The sequence below is a fragment of the Molothrus ater genome, chromosome 2 (assembly GCF_012460135.2).
Source record: "Molothrus ater isolate BHLD 08-10-18 breed brown headed cowbird chromosome 2, BPBGC_Mater_1.1, whole genome shotgun sequence".
Classification (NCBI taxonomy): Eukaryota; Metazoa; Chordata; class Aves; order Passeriformes; family Icteridae; genus Molothrus; species Molothrus ater.
Genome location: NC_050479.2, coordinates 108,641,132 through 108,659,999, shown reverse-complemented (window position 1 = coordinate 108,659,999; position 18,868 = coordinate 108,641,132). Strand labels below are relative to the sequence as shown.

The window sequence follows — 18,868 nt, the reverse complement described above, 5'->3', positions numbered from 1 at the left end:
TGCATGGAGTCCCACAGGAATGTGCATTAGTGCAAACCATCATCAGGCAGTTTGCATTTGTACATTTGTACTTTAAAACTTGAGTGGACTGAGAATGTGCTCTTAGATCAGCTGAGCTGTAAATGATTACTCAAGTAATTCACTGATTTTGCATTTGTGTCCAAATTCTTAGAGGCTGCAAAAATTAATGCTGATTTTCTGGGGGAGTTTTGGTTTCCAAATTCAGTTTCTTTCAAGTCCTTTGACAAACACAGCCTAGTGTGTGACTCTTGCTGTGTCAGTTTAAAGCACTGCAGTTCCAGTTTTAGCCTCCTCTTTATTTATTAGCTGTTCAGGGTAATTCCACGTTTCAGTTGCTTTAGTTCAGTCATGGAATTTCCTGTCCTGAGGATCCCAGAGCTGCACACAGTACTCTGGCAGGGGAGCTCACCAGAGAAGAGTAAGGAGCTTTTTAATATCTAGAGGAATTTCCTTATCTGTTTTTTTTTTTAAATACTTTGGGGTGTTTTAATGTTGGCTAAGGTTTCTCCCTAACTCTTCTTCTGCAAGTAGAACCATGAATTTTATGTATAGTTTTTTAATGGATCCCTTTAACCTAAGACTTCAATAAAGTATGATCTATTATTAGGACATATAGTAACGTTATATTAAATCTTCATAACAATTTTTTCACTTGAAAAGGAGTTATTTATGATCTGTTTGAAACTTCTATGTGAAGAGGAAGTACCTAAAAGCAAAATTTTGTTGTTAGTCTGCTTGTTTCTTCTAGTAAATTAGTGGATTTTTAATTTGATACTCTTTGCTGTTATAAGCCGGAAGAGACAAACTGCAATAATGTATTGATCAAATTGTTTTTAATTAAACATTTTTCTGAATTATGTTGGGAATTGTGGGAAATGGGATGATCCTTTCAATACTTAGGTTTAAGTTTGTTTTGTGCATTGAACTAGATCAATGAGTGCACCTAACACGTGTCTTTGAATGTGCCTTTATTAAATGGCTGGCTTTGGTCTATCCATATATTGTAGTGATATATACAGCTTCTCAGATATGTTATCTGGTATGTTGAAAGGTACAGGATTTCCTGCCTGGCCTGCATTTTTGTAGTCAGTCCTCAGTTCTGGACTCACTGAAAATGTCATTCTTCTTTCAACTGCTCTGTATGTAGGCTGTTGGCATAATAACCCCAGTTCTACTTTTATATGAGAAGATGTAGTCAGCAAACATTACAGTTCTGCTGGTCCCAATTGCTTTGGAAAGTCTTTCTGTGGGCATTCAGCTAGTCCATGTCTGTATGAGAAGTCACAGTCTGTGGTCAGTTTTTCCTTCCTCTTTGTACCTCAGTCTTCTCTCTTGACTTATTTTCCTTGACATTGGGTTGCTCTGTTCTATGATTTGTTCTTGTAAGATCCTGTACTTTGGTGTGAGGTATTCAAGGAATGAGACCTTAATTTTATATGTGAGCATGGGTGTCTGTGAATGTTGAGCAGTATAAATTGCTGCTGGCTTACCTGTGTTTTGACATTTCATGTTGTCATATACTGCTCAAGCAGAAAACAAGATGCCATGGGAAATAGTAATATGTAAAACAAAGTGCTTTCTTTGTTTTAGATATTGCTGATTTTGCACAGCATGTATCAAAGCACTGTAGTCCCAGAGACCAGGGTGGCATGAATTTAGGGTTCATAAGGATATTCAGGTCCTCATCTTTTCTCTCTGGTGACCAGTGACAAGACCTGAGGGGATGGTATGAAGCTGTGTCAGGTTTAGGTTAGATATTGGGAAAGGTTTTTTCCCCAGAGGGTGGTTGGGCACTGGAACAGGCTCCTCAAGGCAGTGATCACAGCACCAAATGTGACAGAGATAGGAGCATTTGGACAGTGCTTTCAGACACATATGATTCTTGGCTGTCCTGTGCTGGCCCAGGAGTTGGACTTGGATCCTAGTGGCTCTCTTCCAACTCAGGATGTTCTGTGATTTGAAGCCAGAGTCATCCATAAGCAAATAGCTAGATTTGACCTGAGAAATCACAAATATTGTCATCAAAATGCTGCAAAAATATACTTTTTTGTAAAAATCCCCACATTAATTCAGCCTCTCTGACATTTACAACGTGCATCTAGAGCTTCTAATGAGCAAGTAAGGTCATTTAAATGAGTCACTGGTGTGTGATTGCTGAAGGCAAGGACGCCCCTTTGAAGTGTGGTTGTGTAACTGTCCCTCCCTGGTAGAATTCTGGCAGGCTGAGACAAAGGACTTAATTTAGGATCAGTCAAATGCTAAATTCCATCAAGGTAGTTGATACTTAAGGTTAATAGGTGTGAATATGAAATACAGCATACTAATGTGGGAATGCCTCTTTGATCTGCATGGGAGAAGAAGGAGGTTTGCAGCACTGTGAGCCTGTGTAAGTATCAGAGTGGCATATCCTATTGCCCAGTTTCTGAGTCATTATGTGAAGGAAAAAGAAGAACATTTCTCTGCTTATGCTGGAATTTTACTTCATAAATTATGCTCTTTCAGAAGCCTTTTCATGAGAAAAGAAGCTTGAACTAACAAATTATTTCTGCCTAATTTGCTTCAGTCTGGCAGTAGATGAACAATCATCATCTAGGTCAGCTGTCTCTAGTTTTCTGATTGTAGATAAAACTTTGAATGTTAATGGAGAAACCATTCATAAGTTTCCAATTTTATGTTTTTACTACTGCTTAGGCCTTTTTGTGGGATAGTGCTTGGATTTCAAGGCCAGTCTGCAGTGAAAATTCAATATGGAAACCTTCTTTCCTCTATTGAAAAGGAACATGGATGAAAGGATGGAAAACAAACCAGAAAGGGACTTAAAGATTTCAGAAATTACTCCTTTTCTCTCCCTGAGATTCCACATTTAATTTTGTTAAATAATTTTTCCCCTGTGTTGGAAGTCTCATTAAAATTAAGCTATATGTGTGTATATCCCCTCCTTTTTTAGCAAGGCTTGTTATCTTGGCTCCAGAGTAAATCTGCATTTTATATTTATAATCACCAACCAGCATGAATTGACGTATCTGTAAATTTGTGTGTGGCTTAAACAAAAATCATATTTGGCAGAAGTTAAAAGGGACAGTGCTCCCCTCCCTCTCAGTACCTGTGCATGCATTGAGTGCTTAAATGGCTTCACCTGTCATTGAAATATCCTGAGCTGAATTTTATCAAGCCAAGGTGTTTAACTTCATTACAAAATTTAGCCAAATACCCTCCATATGCTTTTTGTCACTCATAGGTTGAATCCTTAGACTTCAAAATTAGCAATGTGTGGAGATGAGCAAAAGTGGTACCCTTCATCCTGAAATTATGCTAGATTTTTCAGTGGAATTCAGGAATTGTGAAAAGCAAAATGGCCTAACCACTTAAGATTTTATCACCCCCACAAGCACTACTTGGTTTCTTTCATCAACAGCAAGTGTTGGAAAAAAAGATTTTCCTATTTTATGATTTGCATTTACTTTGCAAATGTGTCGATAAACATGCCAAAGATTGAATTTAAAAATTGTGTTAAAATATGTATTTCAAAACATTATAAAGACACGATGATTTAGTAATTAATGTGGTAGATAATGTGTCAGTTTTTTTCCATTTTCAGCTCTGTCTATACAAGGGTTCATTGCTTTTGCTGCTCTCCTCCCTTGTAGTGGGTGGGAAATTTAGCTGGAGCACCAAACAACAGGAATCAGGCTTTTTTTTCTTCCAGTGAGAATATGGGATAGTATTTCCAACACTGTCACAGAAACAAAACAGACCTCACTGCATTAAAAAATACTTCTATTATGTCCTTAATTAAAATGCACATCTGTTGTTTAACGTTTTTGTGAAAGTAATCTTCAGAAAACTAGATGCTTGTAAAATTCTGAAATGTGAAAACTGACTTTTTTTCTGAGGCTTTAAGTTGGAAGGTAAATGCACACATTTACCAAACTAGGTATTTTTCCCAGACAAATACCTGATCTGTGAAGATCTTAAATTTTTTTTCTGACCCCATTATTCAGGATATGATTAACAGCATTTACACAAAATATGCTATATTTTGTGAATGTGTGAATATATGTGTGAAGACATGGTGATATTAACTTCAGCAGTACTTTCTGGCAATACAGACATAATTTTATGAATTGTTTTTAAAACAGCATAGCCATAACAGTGGCATTTGCCGTAAATAGTTTTGAGGGAATCATTAAACATGTCAAGCCTTTCAACAACACTGATAACTTATTAAATTTAATGTATAGTGCAGATTACCAAAGCAAGGTGTGAAATGCTTGATGGAGGCCTTCTCCTGCCATGTTAATAAAATAGGAAGTGGAATAATAGCAGACATTGCTGCTGCTGAAAGGACACTGAAGAGAGTGACTGCATCTTGTACTTTGTGGCTCTGCATGTTGTACATGACAGCAAATAAATGGTAATTAGATCATATTTATAAAAGAAAGGAGAGGTGTGTGGTGTGCACATGAAAACCTTTGAGGACTAAAACTGGCAAAGTATAATTTTCCAAACTTTTTTTTTTTTTTTTTAGGGAAATTAAAAAACATGAAGGTTTTGCTGTAGAATGTTGTGATCTTTGGGCACCTGCCCTGTAGAACTCAACAACTAACTTGGCACTTTTGGACCATTCTCTCATTTTGCTGCAAACACTTGTGGGGAAGGGATTAGATACCATTTGTGATTTGGGAGCTGATTGACAGTTTTCCTGTTTTCCTTACATGCATTTGCTTTTCTTCATTGCAGTCTTCTAGACTCAAGTGTCTCAGAGTAAATTTGTGGTTACTTCTTTGTGATGTCATGCTCCAGCCTTCCTTGTCACCAGAGATTTCAGCCAGTAAGGTGGGTGGTTGGGGAATTTCCCACCTCATCTGATGGAGTTGTGTAAAGAGACTTGAAAACAATTCTGTTTATACCACCATCCTTCAGGTTTTGAGCAGGCCTGTTTTCAAAAGGTTGGGCAAAGGCAGAAGCCTAAGAACAGTTTAAGAACCACTGGCTTTTTTGAAAGAGTGTTGCTTCACTCATCCCTAATCCTATTAAATACAAACTCTAGGAAAGTAAGATTCTTCCAGGCTAAGAATAGAGGAAGCAGGTTGTGGATTATAGAGCATTGTTTTTTCCCTCTCTCTTTTGGTTGCTAGATAGTAGAGATTGCCTTCTGTTGTAACTTCAGGAAAGAAAAAGATGCTTTCATTATGTCCAATCAAGAAAATGAAAGGTACTGAAATAATCAAAAAATTAAAATATTTGCAGTTGTCACAAATAAGAAGAAATTGATTTTGAATATGGGTTAGCTCTTTATTTCACCATTTATTTCCTTATGTTGTCTGACTTTGTTCAACTTTGTTTTATCTTTTATTTTTTGCTAAATCTGTTGGAACCCTTTTATCTAGAGGTATTCCAACTCATTGCTACACTTCATTAAATAATTCACCCCATTTTAGCGACTGCAGTCAGAATATTGGTCTGTTAAAAAGCCTTCTCTTACAATATAGTCTTTCTTTTGTTCCTCTATGCTATAATAATTCCAGCTCTTGTCCAGAAGACTCTCAGAGGAGTTGTGGGGTTTTCTTCTGTAAAATTACATGCTTTTCTGATTGACACTTGCTCAGATTTTGACAGACTGTAAAGTACTGCTAAATAACAATTGATTTTGATGGTCACAATTATATTACTTCTTAAATGCAATTCAAATCCGTTGTTTTATTTAGTGGTACATTTTTAGTCTAGTTCATCACCTAAAGTCCTGTGCATATCTGCTGTAATGTATAAATTTATCATTCATGGCAGATTGCAGAAGATACTGGGGGGTACTTGCTGTGAGAGAAGTCACTGTGCTAAATAAAATTTTCAGGACAAAACTTCCTAATAATTCTATATGTTCTGCATGGGTTTTCCATTCTTTTCTTACATTTTGTTATGATTTTTGCTTTATGTTGAATATATCAGCATGCTTCCATTACTGCATAACCTCCACTACTAATTCTTCTAGATTTTTTGCTATGATTTTTTTTCTGTTTAAGAGATAATTGGCATAGTTCCTTAACAGTTGCCTTCAAGTATAAAATCCTTCTTGATTCTGATGCTGGAGAATATGGAGGGCATCAAAGGCTGGACCACAGTACAGAGTACTTCTCTGAGCAATATCCTCACAATTATCGACCTAATTCAATTATGGTAAGTAAATTATTGGGGGGTTTGTTTGTTTGTTTTCATTTTACTTTCATCTATGTAAGTTTTGCAATTCTTTGGACAAATATGGAGTCCCTTCTAGTATTTGGGGGAAGGAGATATTTTAAATTTATTTTCTGAAATTAACCTTTGTCTAAATACAGTATAGATAACATTATGATTTGATTATAACCAATAATATTAATTATTTTTTTCTTTTTCAAGCTTGCTTTTATATTTCCATGCACTTTTGCAGTGTCTGGCACATGGTGTTCCTTGCCAACATGCATGGAAACATACTAATATGCTTTTGAGCTGCTCTCCTTAATATTATAATTTGCTTTATTTTCACTTTATTTCCGTCAAGAGACTGCATCTTCATGCTTGCTTTGTTTAAAGCTCTGCAGAAACTGAATCTCCCTTTTCTGTCTTAAAATCATGTACTTAACTCAACAAATACGAATTAGAGTCACTCATGTGTTTGCCAACTGACTTTTTGCTCCTCAGTTTACAGAAAAACTTTGCAAAATGGAACAGGATTTCTCTGTTCACATCAAGAATTTCAAAGATTTCCATTCCTAGAGCGGTATGAATAATGGATAAGGAGTTTTCCACAAATGACCTGAGATGAACTGGGAGACATCCTTGCATACAATTTCTGTTAGCTGAGGTGGTTACTAATAAAACTCTACCTTTCTTAATTGCTCTTGAGATCAGAATCACAGTTAGCAATTTTAAAATGTTATTTTCCCTATTTTTTATGTATATGTGTACATGTGCATGTATTTCCCGTTCTTTCTGTATGCATTCACATCTGTGTATATGCTCATAAGCACAAGAAAATCAGATTCAGAAAGGCTGGAAATTAAGAGTTCACTGAAAAAAAATTCTGAAATAATTTATATTGTTGAGTAGATTTTTATACCCAAAACATTTATGTGGGTGAAGGGTATGTTTCTCTATGCACAGGTATATTAGTACAGGTGAACACCTGCAAATAAGTTACATTTGTAACCTTAAGGGCTGGCAAAAAATGGAGCATCTGCACTGATTCTTGTTGGCCACTCCCTTTCCATGGTTGAACAGAATATGAATTTCTAGTGTCACATCTTTTCTCATGAGATCTAAACTGCTGAGAATTATTTTCACGTCTAACCTCTGCCTCTCTTTCTTTCGTTGTATCCAGAGTATTGGCATTTCTTTCATTTGCATGATTTAAAATATTTTCTTTACATGAAAGAATTTTTGTGCTTGATGTAAAGGATCTTAGGAATGGGTTTTTCGGTTTTTTTTTGTTTTTTTTTTTTTAAGTATCTGCATGTGATAGTGCCTTCATAATGTGGGTAAGTATTTGTGCTAATTTGAAATGAAAGGTCTGAGGTTTCATTCCTGAAGGTTATGTAGCAAATTATTGCTTCCAGAGCTCTTGCTTCGTGTGCCCAATTCAAATACATTGCCTGGGTGATTGGAGAGCATCTTAATTATCTATCACTAACTTAACTTTTGCAAGCCAATTAACTGTGATTTGGAATGTATATTTCACATTTAGTTCATTAGATGGTGAGTGCAAGCCTTCCAAGCCAGAAACAAACGTGGCAGAACGTGAAGCTGTGGTTTGCTAGGAGTATATGGAACATAAGGCATGTGGCAAACACAGCAGCAAATGCACTTTTGCACCAAAAGCTGTGGCATGGCAACGGCACTTCTAGGTCAGAGAGAAACCCAGTAAACCCTTTCACTTGTGTCCTTCTGCCACCCAATTCACAGAGCAGCTCCAGCCAACCCCCCAGAGGATGCCTCTTGCACCAAATAAAGGTAAAGTACCAGTCAAAGGACACCGAGTAAAAGTGATCGAGGAAAAACATCTGGAAAACCTAAATTCAGCAAATAGGTCTTCATGTAAGAACTAGCTAAAGTTACAGTAAATGCCTCCCAGCTGCTATTTTGCAGTAAAACAAAGATGTTTTATTTCAAATAGCAATTTATATCCAGGTTATTGGGTAATTTGTCCTGCTTAGGAGTTTCTTTAGTCTTAATTGTACTTTCTAAAATCCAACTCAAAAGTCTTCCCACCAAATTTCTTTTCAAATAACATATGATGCCACCTCAATAAACTCATGAAAGTTCTTTTTCTGTTGTTTAATAATTATTCCTATTTAATAATTCATAATAACTCATAATTCATGAGACTTGAGTTTCTTGTTTAAAAATTTTAGTTTCTCCTCCACTACAAACTTTGAAGGAGAAATTTTTTAATGAGAGATGAACCTTCCTTAAGGTGTGTGGGTAAACATTGTCAGTAAAATATGCCCAGAGGGTTGTGACAAAATGAAATCACATGCAATAATTCTGCTCCTCAAGTCAGGCTTTAATAGCACACAAATGTGTTACAAAAATAGAAGATTAAATGTGACATGATTAATTCTAAAAAAATCAGCTAATAAAAGAAATATTCAAGGTGGCATATCAAAATGAGAAGAAGGGAGATACGAAATTTCTGGAGCAAAGAATCCTGGAAGAAGATGAAGCTTTGTAAGCTCTGCTGAGCATTTCACGGTACAGTTTTCAGGCTTGTTTAGTAAAGCTCTTAGAGGGCCAGAATTCAAAATCATCAGACACATCTTGAAAACTCCATAGAAAATGCACAGAAATGCCCTTTGTAGTACAACTTATTTAAATAACTGTACTAATTTTTCCATTTCACCGCTTTTTCTATAATGGATTGTTAACAAATATATGAAATGTACATAACATTCCATGCCATCAAACTTTCTAATAACAAGCTGTGAACCATTTTGTCGCTGTAGGAATAGATTCTTTTTACCCCTTTAGCTTAATTTCTATTTACAACTCCACTCTGGTATTGTCATAGTAGTCTTTTTAGAGGTATGTTTATGTGTGCTTTTTTGATGAACCCTTAGACTTGCTTATGTCTCATCATCTCTTTGCAAGATGTAAATTAAGTGCTGCACACACATTTCAACCCCTGTCAGATCTTAGTGCCCCTTTTTGGATTGATTCATTTGCTGGCACCTAATTTGTGGTTGGATGTGAAACTTAGATTTGGGGCAGGGGGAAGAAAACATGTAATTTTTTAGTAGTGTATCACTCAAAATATCTTGTTGGCCTTTTCTAAGGTATCCAACTCGATTGTGTTTTGCTGTAGGAAAAAACTAGCTATCAATAAGTGTCCTAGTAAATTTTTTGTACCACACCAAACGTTTGGATTTATATGAAAATGGAGTGGTTATACTTTGCTACATCATGCACCAACAGAAACTGAGAAATTGCAGGCTAAGTGGAGTATTGCAGAGGATGTTGTGTCACTGGAAAAGTAGTATATGATTTATTGTGAAATGTAATTGCTCAACATGTTTTGACTTTTATAGATTTGCTTTTTTTGTAGTTCATTCCAATTAGTTAAAAAAATAAATAGATGTTAGTGTAATCCTTTCCCCCTGTCCCCAGTGCTGTCTTTTCTGTTTCTCTATTTTTGGCATTCAGTGATAAAATCTTTTCACATTAAATTAAGGTGAAATTATATAGTTTATTTTAAGAATATCCTTACTACAGGCTTGAGTTTTTAACCTTGACCTTAATGTATATTATTGAGTGTCAAAGTGCAACTTCCTGCTTCCTTAAGTCTGTGGGCAAATTAAAATACTCCCATAGAGGGAAATTATCTAAAAGCATTTAGTGACCTTAGTTTTGAAAATATTCATTCAAATAACTTTCATTGTAAGGATTTATGTATTGAATTTTAAGTGACTGATGTAATCTTTCACTGTTTTCTCCCCTGATATGCAGATATACAGATTACATGAAAGGATGTTTGTAGTTAGAAATTTAACTGTTCAGACTAGGTGAATCAATCAGAATTTAATGCCACAAAGGTCCTTTTGATTTTTAAATCTTGATGATTAACATGTCTAAATTCATTTGTTCATCTTCATTGATTGTTTGACTTCTTAAAACCACCAGCAAATGTAATGTGAAGTTACTCTGTTATTAATTTTGTTTCATCCTGTCTTTGTCTTTAGAGTACTTGTCTTTCAGGGGTTTTGGTGTCTTTTTTAAAGTACTTTTTCTCAACTTGAAAAAAGAGTACAGAAGGTAATAGAGAAGAAATTTTGAGACACACCCTTTGCAGTATATCGACTTCTTTTTGCTTAAACGAAGCAAGACAATCTAAGAAATTATTTTCTGCATATTCCTGCTGTATAGCTGTAAATTGAAAATAAATTGGAAGGCAAAACTTCACATTATTTTAAGCATACATAGTTTGTCATGTGCAAAATCTACCAAAATGAAAACCAAAATGTGTGAGATTTTATATAATAAATTATAGTCTGAATGGAGAGCTATCATCTATTTTATTCTTTGATGGTTAATTCTATTCTCAGAATAGTGTCTGTGTGTGAAAATTAGTGGTGATACAGGGACGGGAGATTGTCTAAAGTCCTCATTTTAATTAAAAGTTTTGGATGATGTTGGCACAGGCTCTTGTGACATTGCCTTCTGCATCTACCAGCTGCAATATGTTCTACTGAGTATTTTTCTGCAGTGCTTGATCTAGCTCTGAGTTCTAGTAATTCTCCCATCTGTTGCAAAATGACCTTGAAATTGTTTTTAGGGCTTGGTGTTTTCCAATCCTGAAAGTCAGAGGAAGAGTAGTTCATTGCAGTTCCAGCCAATTTTGGTTGTGCTTGCACCTGGTATTGAATTATTCTGACAGATCTGAAAGTAACAGTTGTCATTTGTAGAACCTCTTGCTTGTGGGTTTTTAGATATATTTGGAGATTGCTGTGTATTTTAGTCCTCTCCTGAAATATGTAAGGAGATATTTCTGCCTATAGCTGCTGCTGTTCACAGGTGCTTCCTACATGTGGCATTCCTGTATTCTTCTTGACTCTTTAAATCTCTTATTTTCCTAGAAGTGTTCTGGATATTCACAGAAAAAAAAATAAAGTATAAGGAGTAAGAATTTGGCTGAAAAGCTCTTACAATCCTGGCCAGTAATAGTACCAGTTGTTTTTGTCCTGTTTGTGAGGTAGCCAGCATGAGTAGACTATGATCTTGATAGGTAGTTGGTGGGAAAGAGGTTGATTATTAAAAATCTTTTTTTTTTTTATCTCTTTACTAGAGATACTGTTCTAGTGCCAGAAGTCTTGATCTGTGTGGGACTTGCCTTGTTTCAGACAGTGTAGCTGCCTCATATGGATATGCAGTATAAAAAGGTCAAAAGTGCCAACAAAATCCCATTTTGTATTTGCCTTATGAACAAGATTCCCCACCATCCTCTCTGCTAGCACATCTGCTGGTGAAGTAACAGCAGTTATTCCATTCCTGACAAGCTGAGAATAAAAAGACATTCAGTGATATTTTATGAGTAAACTTTTCAAGGTTAACTTTGTCAAAAACTGTCTTTGCAGCTGAGTCATCCTGTCTCAACAGATTGGATGCTTTCCAATCCCTATGTTACACTCTTCTGTCAGAAAAGGCCTCATGAACCTTCCTGTGTGTGTTTTTAGGTGTCTTCTTAGCTTCCTAAAATAGTGGAGTTGGTGTGAACCTTAGAGGGCTCGAGGTTGTAAGTTAATAATGGTACAGAGAGCAGGGGGACAATTCACTGAGATCCTGAGTGACCCTCTCTGACCTCAGAGCTCACCCTGCTTTCAGCAGAGAGTTTGGGTCTCCTGAGGCCCTTCCCAACATGGGTGAGCCTGGAGGGAAGGAAGTGGCTGGAAAGGACTTTCAGGATGAGCAGAAAGCTTGGAACAGAAGAGAGACTCTGAGGGTGATTTGATTGATGGCAGTCAAGATGTGGGTAAGCTATGAATGAATTCTCCTTAGTGTTCTGTTCTTTGGGTTTTCACTTCTGTCTATGGTCATCAAGTGAGCCATGGGAAATGGTGAAAGAGACATGAATTGGGATAAAAATTGTGATCAGAAAAAGCAGGTTAAAAGAACAGAGATCAGTAGAACTGAAGCTGGTAATTGAAAGTGTATAATTCAGCAGCAGTATATGAAAGAATAAACTTCTGTGAGTGACACTTCCTAGGGTATGGAAAGTAAAAAATTGCATATCTCTTATAGTGTTTTTTGCTGAAGAATACCTAGGTTTCCTGTAATGGTTTTAATCAGGAAGCCTCTGTGTCCTTTTAGTACACTTGTCTATTTATAGATGGATATCTATATCTCAGGCTGTATACTATATCTACAAAATGAAGAGCAGAGGAAGGTGATTTTGCAAATCTGCTGATAAGGAAAAAAAAAGGTAAAGGGAAGACTCCCCTTGACTTCCCTTGACAAAGGGAAGACTCAAAACTTTGATGGATAATATGGACAATACAGGAGTATGCAGTGCTTTTTTTTTTTTTTTTTTTCCTCAGACTCCAAGGGCAAAGTCTGCTTTCACATATTTTTGTGTGGTGGTGCACTACTGAACATAAAGTAGCAGGGCAATAGGTTAAATAGGCTGTATATAAGTGGGGTACACCCAGAAGCTTGGATGATTTCAGTGATGTGATTGCTAGGCTGGTGATTATTATCTGAGAAAAATCATAGTGGTCAGGGAAAACTTCTGGCAGCCGAACCAAGGCTGAAAAGGAAGGCTGAGGGGTCTGTAGGGCAATTCCTCAGGAGACCAGAACCACTTCTTGCAGTCTGTGCCCAGGCAAGTGGGTTACATGAGATGGGTCAGTCAGAAAGCCAACCTGGATTTAGCAAAGTCAGAGCATGCATGGTCAGCCTGATTGTTCTCTTGATGAAATGACTCAAGCTGTGTGCCAAGGTTGCTCCAGTCAGTTTGGTAAGACTTTCAGCCTTGTCTCCTGCAGCATTCCTGCCTAGGAGCTGAGCAACTACAAGGAAGAGAAGGTTATTGGGTGGGTTAAAAACTGGCTTGGCCACTGCTGTTTGAGCAGTCAGAGGCTCTGTGTGCATCTCTTGACTGGAATCAAGGAGAGGGTCTTAGGAATTGTGAGGGAGATGATCCTGTTGGGAGTCTGGAGCAGTGACCAGCATGATGGGACAGAGCACAGTTGTAGATGACACTGAATTAGAGTGAATCATTGATCAACTGAATGTTCAAGGTCCAATCCAGACACATCTAGAGCTAAGGATTATCCATACATTAAAATTCGATTATCATACATTTATATTTTGAAAGTGTCTGGACTCAAACATACAGTGAAATGCTTGCATTTCATCTTACCCTGTCAGCAATGGATTCCTGGCTTTTTTAATAGTGTCACTTAGTGGCAGATTGAAGCATATGCTTGGAGCACAGTTGACTTGGTACAATGGCTTGAAATAGTCAGTACGCTCAGGAAAAATATAGAGAAAATAAATTTAAGTAAAAGGGGATATGTTGCTACAAGAGTGGTAATTCAGGTGAGAGGTGCTGAAAGAAAAGGAATAATATTTGAGTGAAAAGGCTGAGGAAGTTTTTTGGTTCAGGCTGTCAGAAGGAGGAGTGGAGGGGCTGAAAACCCTGCTGGGATCCTGGACAGATAGTCTTCCAGTTTTCACTTTATCTCAGGAAAGACAAGTGATCTTTCCAACCTCACTGGTCACATTTTTCTTCTTCAGTCCATCACACAATGTTCTGAGTTCTGTCTGTTTAAACAAGTGATAAAGCCAGAGCACATAGAATGTGGTATTTCTGGAAATATTGTTGGGCTGGAGGAAAGGAATAATAATAATGCTTATATACCTATAATGCCTATTATTTGTAAGAAGTAGTGTCTAATAGTTGTGTCGTATTTTTCCTTTCAAAAAAATTTTACACCAGTGGAATGAAAAATAATCTTATTTGTAATTAATCATATGCTTAATCAATAATTGATATTTTTGCATTGTTCATGCCTTAAATTGTTGCTTTTTGTAGCAAATAGCCTCAGAGGTGGTTACATGACCAAGGAAGTAAGATTAGGAGATAGAGCCATATGTGGCTTTTCTATGATTTAGCAAGAAGCCCACTAAGATAAAAAACTCTAAAAAGTGTATTTAATTTCCCTAGGTAAGGAAAAAACAAGTGACTAAAGTAATAAGCTGGCAGACACAGCTCTTCATGTCAAGTACAAAACATATCTGTCATTAGTTTAAATACAATCATCTGTGCAAGTTCTGAAATTCTGCTTAAACCAGTTAAAATTCTGCTTGTCAATTAAGTGGTTGGAGTTGGATGATCCACACTGCTCTCAGATTCTCTGCTGATGTAAATTGACTTTAAAGGAATTGGGATAATTTACTTCTCCTAGGATCTGACACATTATTGACCAGAATATAATTGAGAATTGCTGTGTCCCACATTAACATTATTTTTTTTCCCCATCACTGAAGTAACATTTTACAAATTCTTTCTTAGAAAACTTATTTCTGTTTGTTCCTTCTCCCTTCTCACTTCATCATCCAAACCCAGACCGCTGAATTTCTCAGTGCACAACTTCAGAATCTCTCCTTTATCTATATGTTTTGAGGTAGTTGACTTCATTAAGTATTTCCTCTCCTGCACCAGTTTATAGAAGCTATTTATCACTGAAACCTTAGGGGAAATCATTATGTTCGCTGCCTTTCAAGAAGCATTGGACACTGCTCTGTCTGATTCAATGAAGATCAGCTGTTTTCCTTTTTTTCTCCTTTTCCTAAAGCTCTTTGCTTTATTGCTTTATTCTGTTCTGAAAACAATGAAAGCCCTTCGTGCCATCAGGCTCTCGTTAGCAGATAACGCAGTTGAAATTGCAGAATATTAGACATTCCACAGGGATAAAGGATGGTCCAAAAGAAGACGTTGTCAGAATGAAACCAATAATCTTCAATCTTGTGTTACCTTTTATAATTGCATTTTTATTGACTTGTTCAGAAAACACATTCATAGGCCTGACAATTGATGGAGTACCGTGTATCAAGGTAATTGGTAGATACCACATATCAGTCTTGTTTTCTGATTGTGACTCTGCTCAGCTTGGAAGGAATGTCATGTAAAATACATTGCCACGAGTTCTTTTGTGATCTATGAGGAGTCTTTTGAGTATATGTGTTTGGGTATTTTTATGGTATTCAGGGGAAAAAAAGGGGGAAGAAAAGTGCAATCATTTAAATGGCTAATTTTGATTCTGTCCACTTTTGAGAGGGAGTTTTATCGCTCAGCCACTGACATTCCATAGGTGCCAAGAGTGTGAAGAATATGCTGCTGTGTCATACTGCTGGTATTTACCTGTATGAAATGACATCACAGGCCTTGGGACAACTTTAATTCACAGCAAAAGAGAGTTGCAGAACTTTGTCATTTATCACTGACCCATCTGTTGACCTGGATGTTCTCAGGTTTTTGAAACTGGTCATTGTAAGTCATATGAGGCCCTCTCCTGGTAGCCACCTAAAATATATCACAATAAGCTGTTAAAAGAAAAATAGACAAGAGATTGTAATCAAGCTGCCTTTAAAATTTTTATATTGTGTAATTCCAGTGCCAGGGACTAAGCAGTCAATAATCATTCTTTAAGTATGACTTTTATACCCACAACAGTGCCCAAATGACATATTTTTAACAGTTAAAATATGGGTTTTTTTTTCCATATGCTGTTTTTTAGAAATTGTGTCCTGTAAGTTTTCTGGGTTTTTCAGCTGTTCTTGTTCTTGTCATGTTTTTCCTAGGTGTACATTCCAAGCAGAGTTGCTCTTGTGCTTCACAACACGGACATCCCAAAGTGAAGTTCTCTGTAACCACCACAGAAGAAGCAAGTCACAAAGAAGTGCTGATACACTGTACTAGTACTAAGTATAACAAAACTTGCTCTAAGGAGGCTTTCTGAGGCTGAGTATAGTAATAGTAGGTGTTTAAAATGTAAGATTAATATTCACATGTAATTGCAGAGGTCTTGACTTGCTAGACCCTCTTTTGAGGAAGCTTTACAAAGAGACAGAAAGGAAAATGTTGGGTTTGTAGTTCTAGTAGTACAAAATTACACTTAAGGTGTTGCAAAGCAGCAGGTATTCTCAATTAAATTGTTGTTTACAGAATTTTATCAGGAATGGTAAGAGTGATCCTGCTCCAAAGTTTGTAATTTCTTATAATCCTCATTTTGATAGTGAATTCAAATATTCATTATGTATTAATGCTTCTTACTAAAAGTAAGTAGTTTGCTTAAATGAAACAGAAGTTTTTGGCTAAAAGGCAGCCTTAACGGTTTGTGGGACCTAATTTGAGGCTCCTCTTCTTCAATGAAGTCTAACATGGAATTAGAAATGCTTATCCAAATGGATGAGAAGGTCCTCTGAGAGTCTTGTACTTTGCCATGTTTTATTTAATTACAAATGCACAAAAATGCTGGGCAGCAAAACGAGCCGGCCGATTGAGTGGAGGCCTGCTGATGCTATTGTGTGTGCTGGTCGTCTGCTCCCACCCAAATCACTTAGTCTGAGCATCTCACTTGCTAGAGATGGACAAAAATGACACAACTATTTTATTTAGATCACTAAAATGTTCAGTGAGAAGCATGTTTTGGTCTTAATGCAACAATACCACACTGGAAGAGGTACTTGAAGTGTAGTTCTTCCCACTGCGTATATTTCACTAACATCAGGACCTTGCAATACTGATTTCACTACTTGCAGAAGCTGCCTTTCAGCTTGGAACATGATGATGTTCTTGCACTTTTATAACTTTTGAAACATTGCTTCTCGTGAAGAAGCAGTCTCAAAATTCAGTGATCAAACTAAGGTGGTTCTTTTTGATTAAAATTAAGATAGTTAATTATTGGAGTGCTGCTAAGATAATTCAAGTGAGTTTATTCACAAGCTACAACTTTTTTGTAAAGAGTAAGATTTTGTATATTTGAAAATGTATTGCAGAGTATTCTGGAAAATTAATACCAAATTAACCAGACATGCTTTATTTTGTTCCATTTATTTAAAAACATATTTGAATTGGTTCTGAAATGAATGTCTTTTGTACCAATCTGAATTTTCTAACTTTTAAAGTAGCCAAAGAGGAAGATGTCCGTGACCATTTCCAAGTCATAATTTTACCCAGTTTCCTTTGTGAACCATTGTGTAAACTACTGAATAGTTGATGCCAGCACTGACAATCTATTCACAGCTCTTGGAATGCTTACTTGTGGCTTACTTCTTAAGCAAAATAAGGGATGGAATAATGCAGCATGATGGAAAACAGTCTTTTGCAGAGTTCACACTGAAAGGGCTTTGTGAACATCCCCTGTCTGATATGTTCTGTGTGGCAGAGAATGTTATATTGCAGTTGAGTACCATAGGATCATGCTTCATTTTCCTCTACACCAGTTTGATCATTGTTTGGGTGTGGGCTAATAAAAGCATTCCTGTTATGCTATGACTTTAAATAAAATACACTGAACTGGTTTAGCAACTGGAACTGATTATCTTTTTTTTTCCCCCCCAGATTGTTCTCCTTCTAATACAGAGCAACTTCTAAAACATGTTATATTTACACTGTATTGATCTAATATGTTTTATAGGGTGGTTTGTTTCTTTTTTTTTTTAATTTTATTTTACTGGCACAATTCCAGGTTTCAAAATGTAATGGCAAGTGTCTGTGTCAAACCTTTCTTCAAGAGAAGGAATAAATGTATGATATGAAGTATAAACTGTAAAATCACCATGCAAAATAAACTCTTGAGGAGGAGAAAACAAATGCATATATGGTTTCATTCCTTGGATTGTAAAATGATTTTACAGCAGTCTTAACACTGAAAGACAGATTAGACTTTGCTCCATCCTAAAATGGTCTTGGTCAGAAGCGTTCATAATGAGATTGGTAGAATATTTGAGCTATGCATATTTTCTTTAACATAATGATAGATTAATAGGTGAACAACAAAATTTGCAAGGTGAACATGTAAACACAGAAGGCATAATAATTAGGGCTTTTTGAAGCCCACCTCTGCATTTTAATGGTGAGTGTGCTACTGCCTGTCTTGGAAGACTGGGAAATTTTCCCTTTCAACACCCATGGAAAGCCAATTTTTTTCTCCTGCTCCTTGAATATTGATGGAATCTGAAGAGAAATTAATCTTTCACTTTTCTTCTAGTGACACTCTGCAACCAAGGCCCCTCCTTAGAGTCATTTACTGAGGTTGTCAACATGTCTGGTTGAAGCCTGGCACATTCTGAGAAGCAGATGAGTTCCAGAAGTTTTTTGCTTGGCCACACCTCAAATCAGCTCTCCAGAGATACTCAGACACAGTGAAGGGTAAACTCTTTAAAGATGACCTCTTAGTGTACAGGACTGAGAAGGATTTATATTTCAAGGTTTGGAAATGCGGACTTCCCTGTCACCTGGGAATTCCTGCTATCCCTGGCCCCAGAAGCTGTTGCTCCACAGTTTCTCTAACACATCATGAAAACTCACGCTCACCTTCACCTGCCAATTTATCTGAAAAGTCAGGCTGACCTTCCTCTGTCTTGCACTGTGTGTGCAGGGTTCTTTGCACTTAATAATTCAAGTTACTCTCCAGACCAGGTGGTTGTTGTGATAACAGGCAGGCATCCACTACACTGGTGTGTTCTGTGAGCAGTGAGTTTTAATTTCCCCACTGTTTTCTCCTCCTCCCACAACTCAAGCTTTACTATCCTTAGGTTTTGGTGGTTTTTTTTTGAAGATGAAGAATGGAGCCAATATTTAAAATTGGTGAGTACT

General features: G+C 36.6%; 1 protein-coding gene across 1 annotated transcript in view; it reads left to right on the top strand.

Annotated features, from left to right (window-relative positions):
- GBE1 (1,4-alpha-glucan branching enzyme 1) overlaps positions 1-17,574 on the top strand; it is a 138,026-nt gene extending 120,452 nt beyond the window's left edge. Inside the window, exons 15-17 of the mRNA XM_036399098.2 lie at positions 6,078-6,195; positions 7,957-8,004; positions 15,850-17,574. Of these exons, the coding sequence (XP_036254991.1) occupies positions 6,078-6,195; positions 7,957-8,004; positions 15,850-15,906 (223 nt within the window). The 3' untranslated portion in view covers positions 15,907-17,574. The remainder of the gene's footprint in view (positions 1-6,077; positions 6,196-7,956; positions 8,005-15,849) is intronic.
- The last annotated feature ends 1,294 nt before the right edge of the window (positions 17,575-18,868 follow it).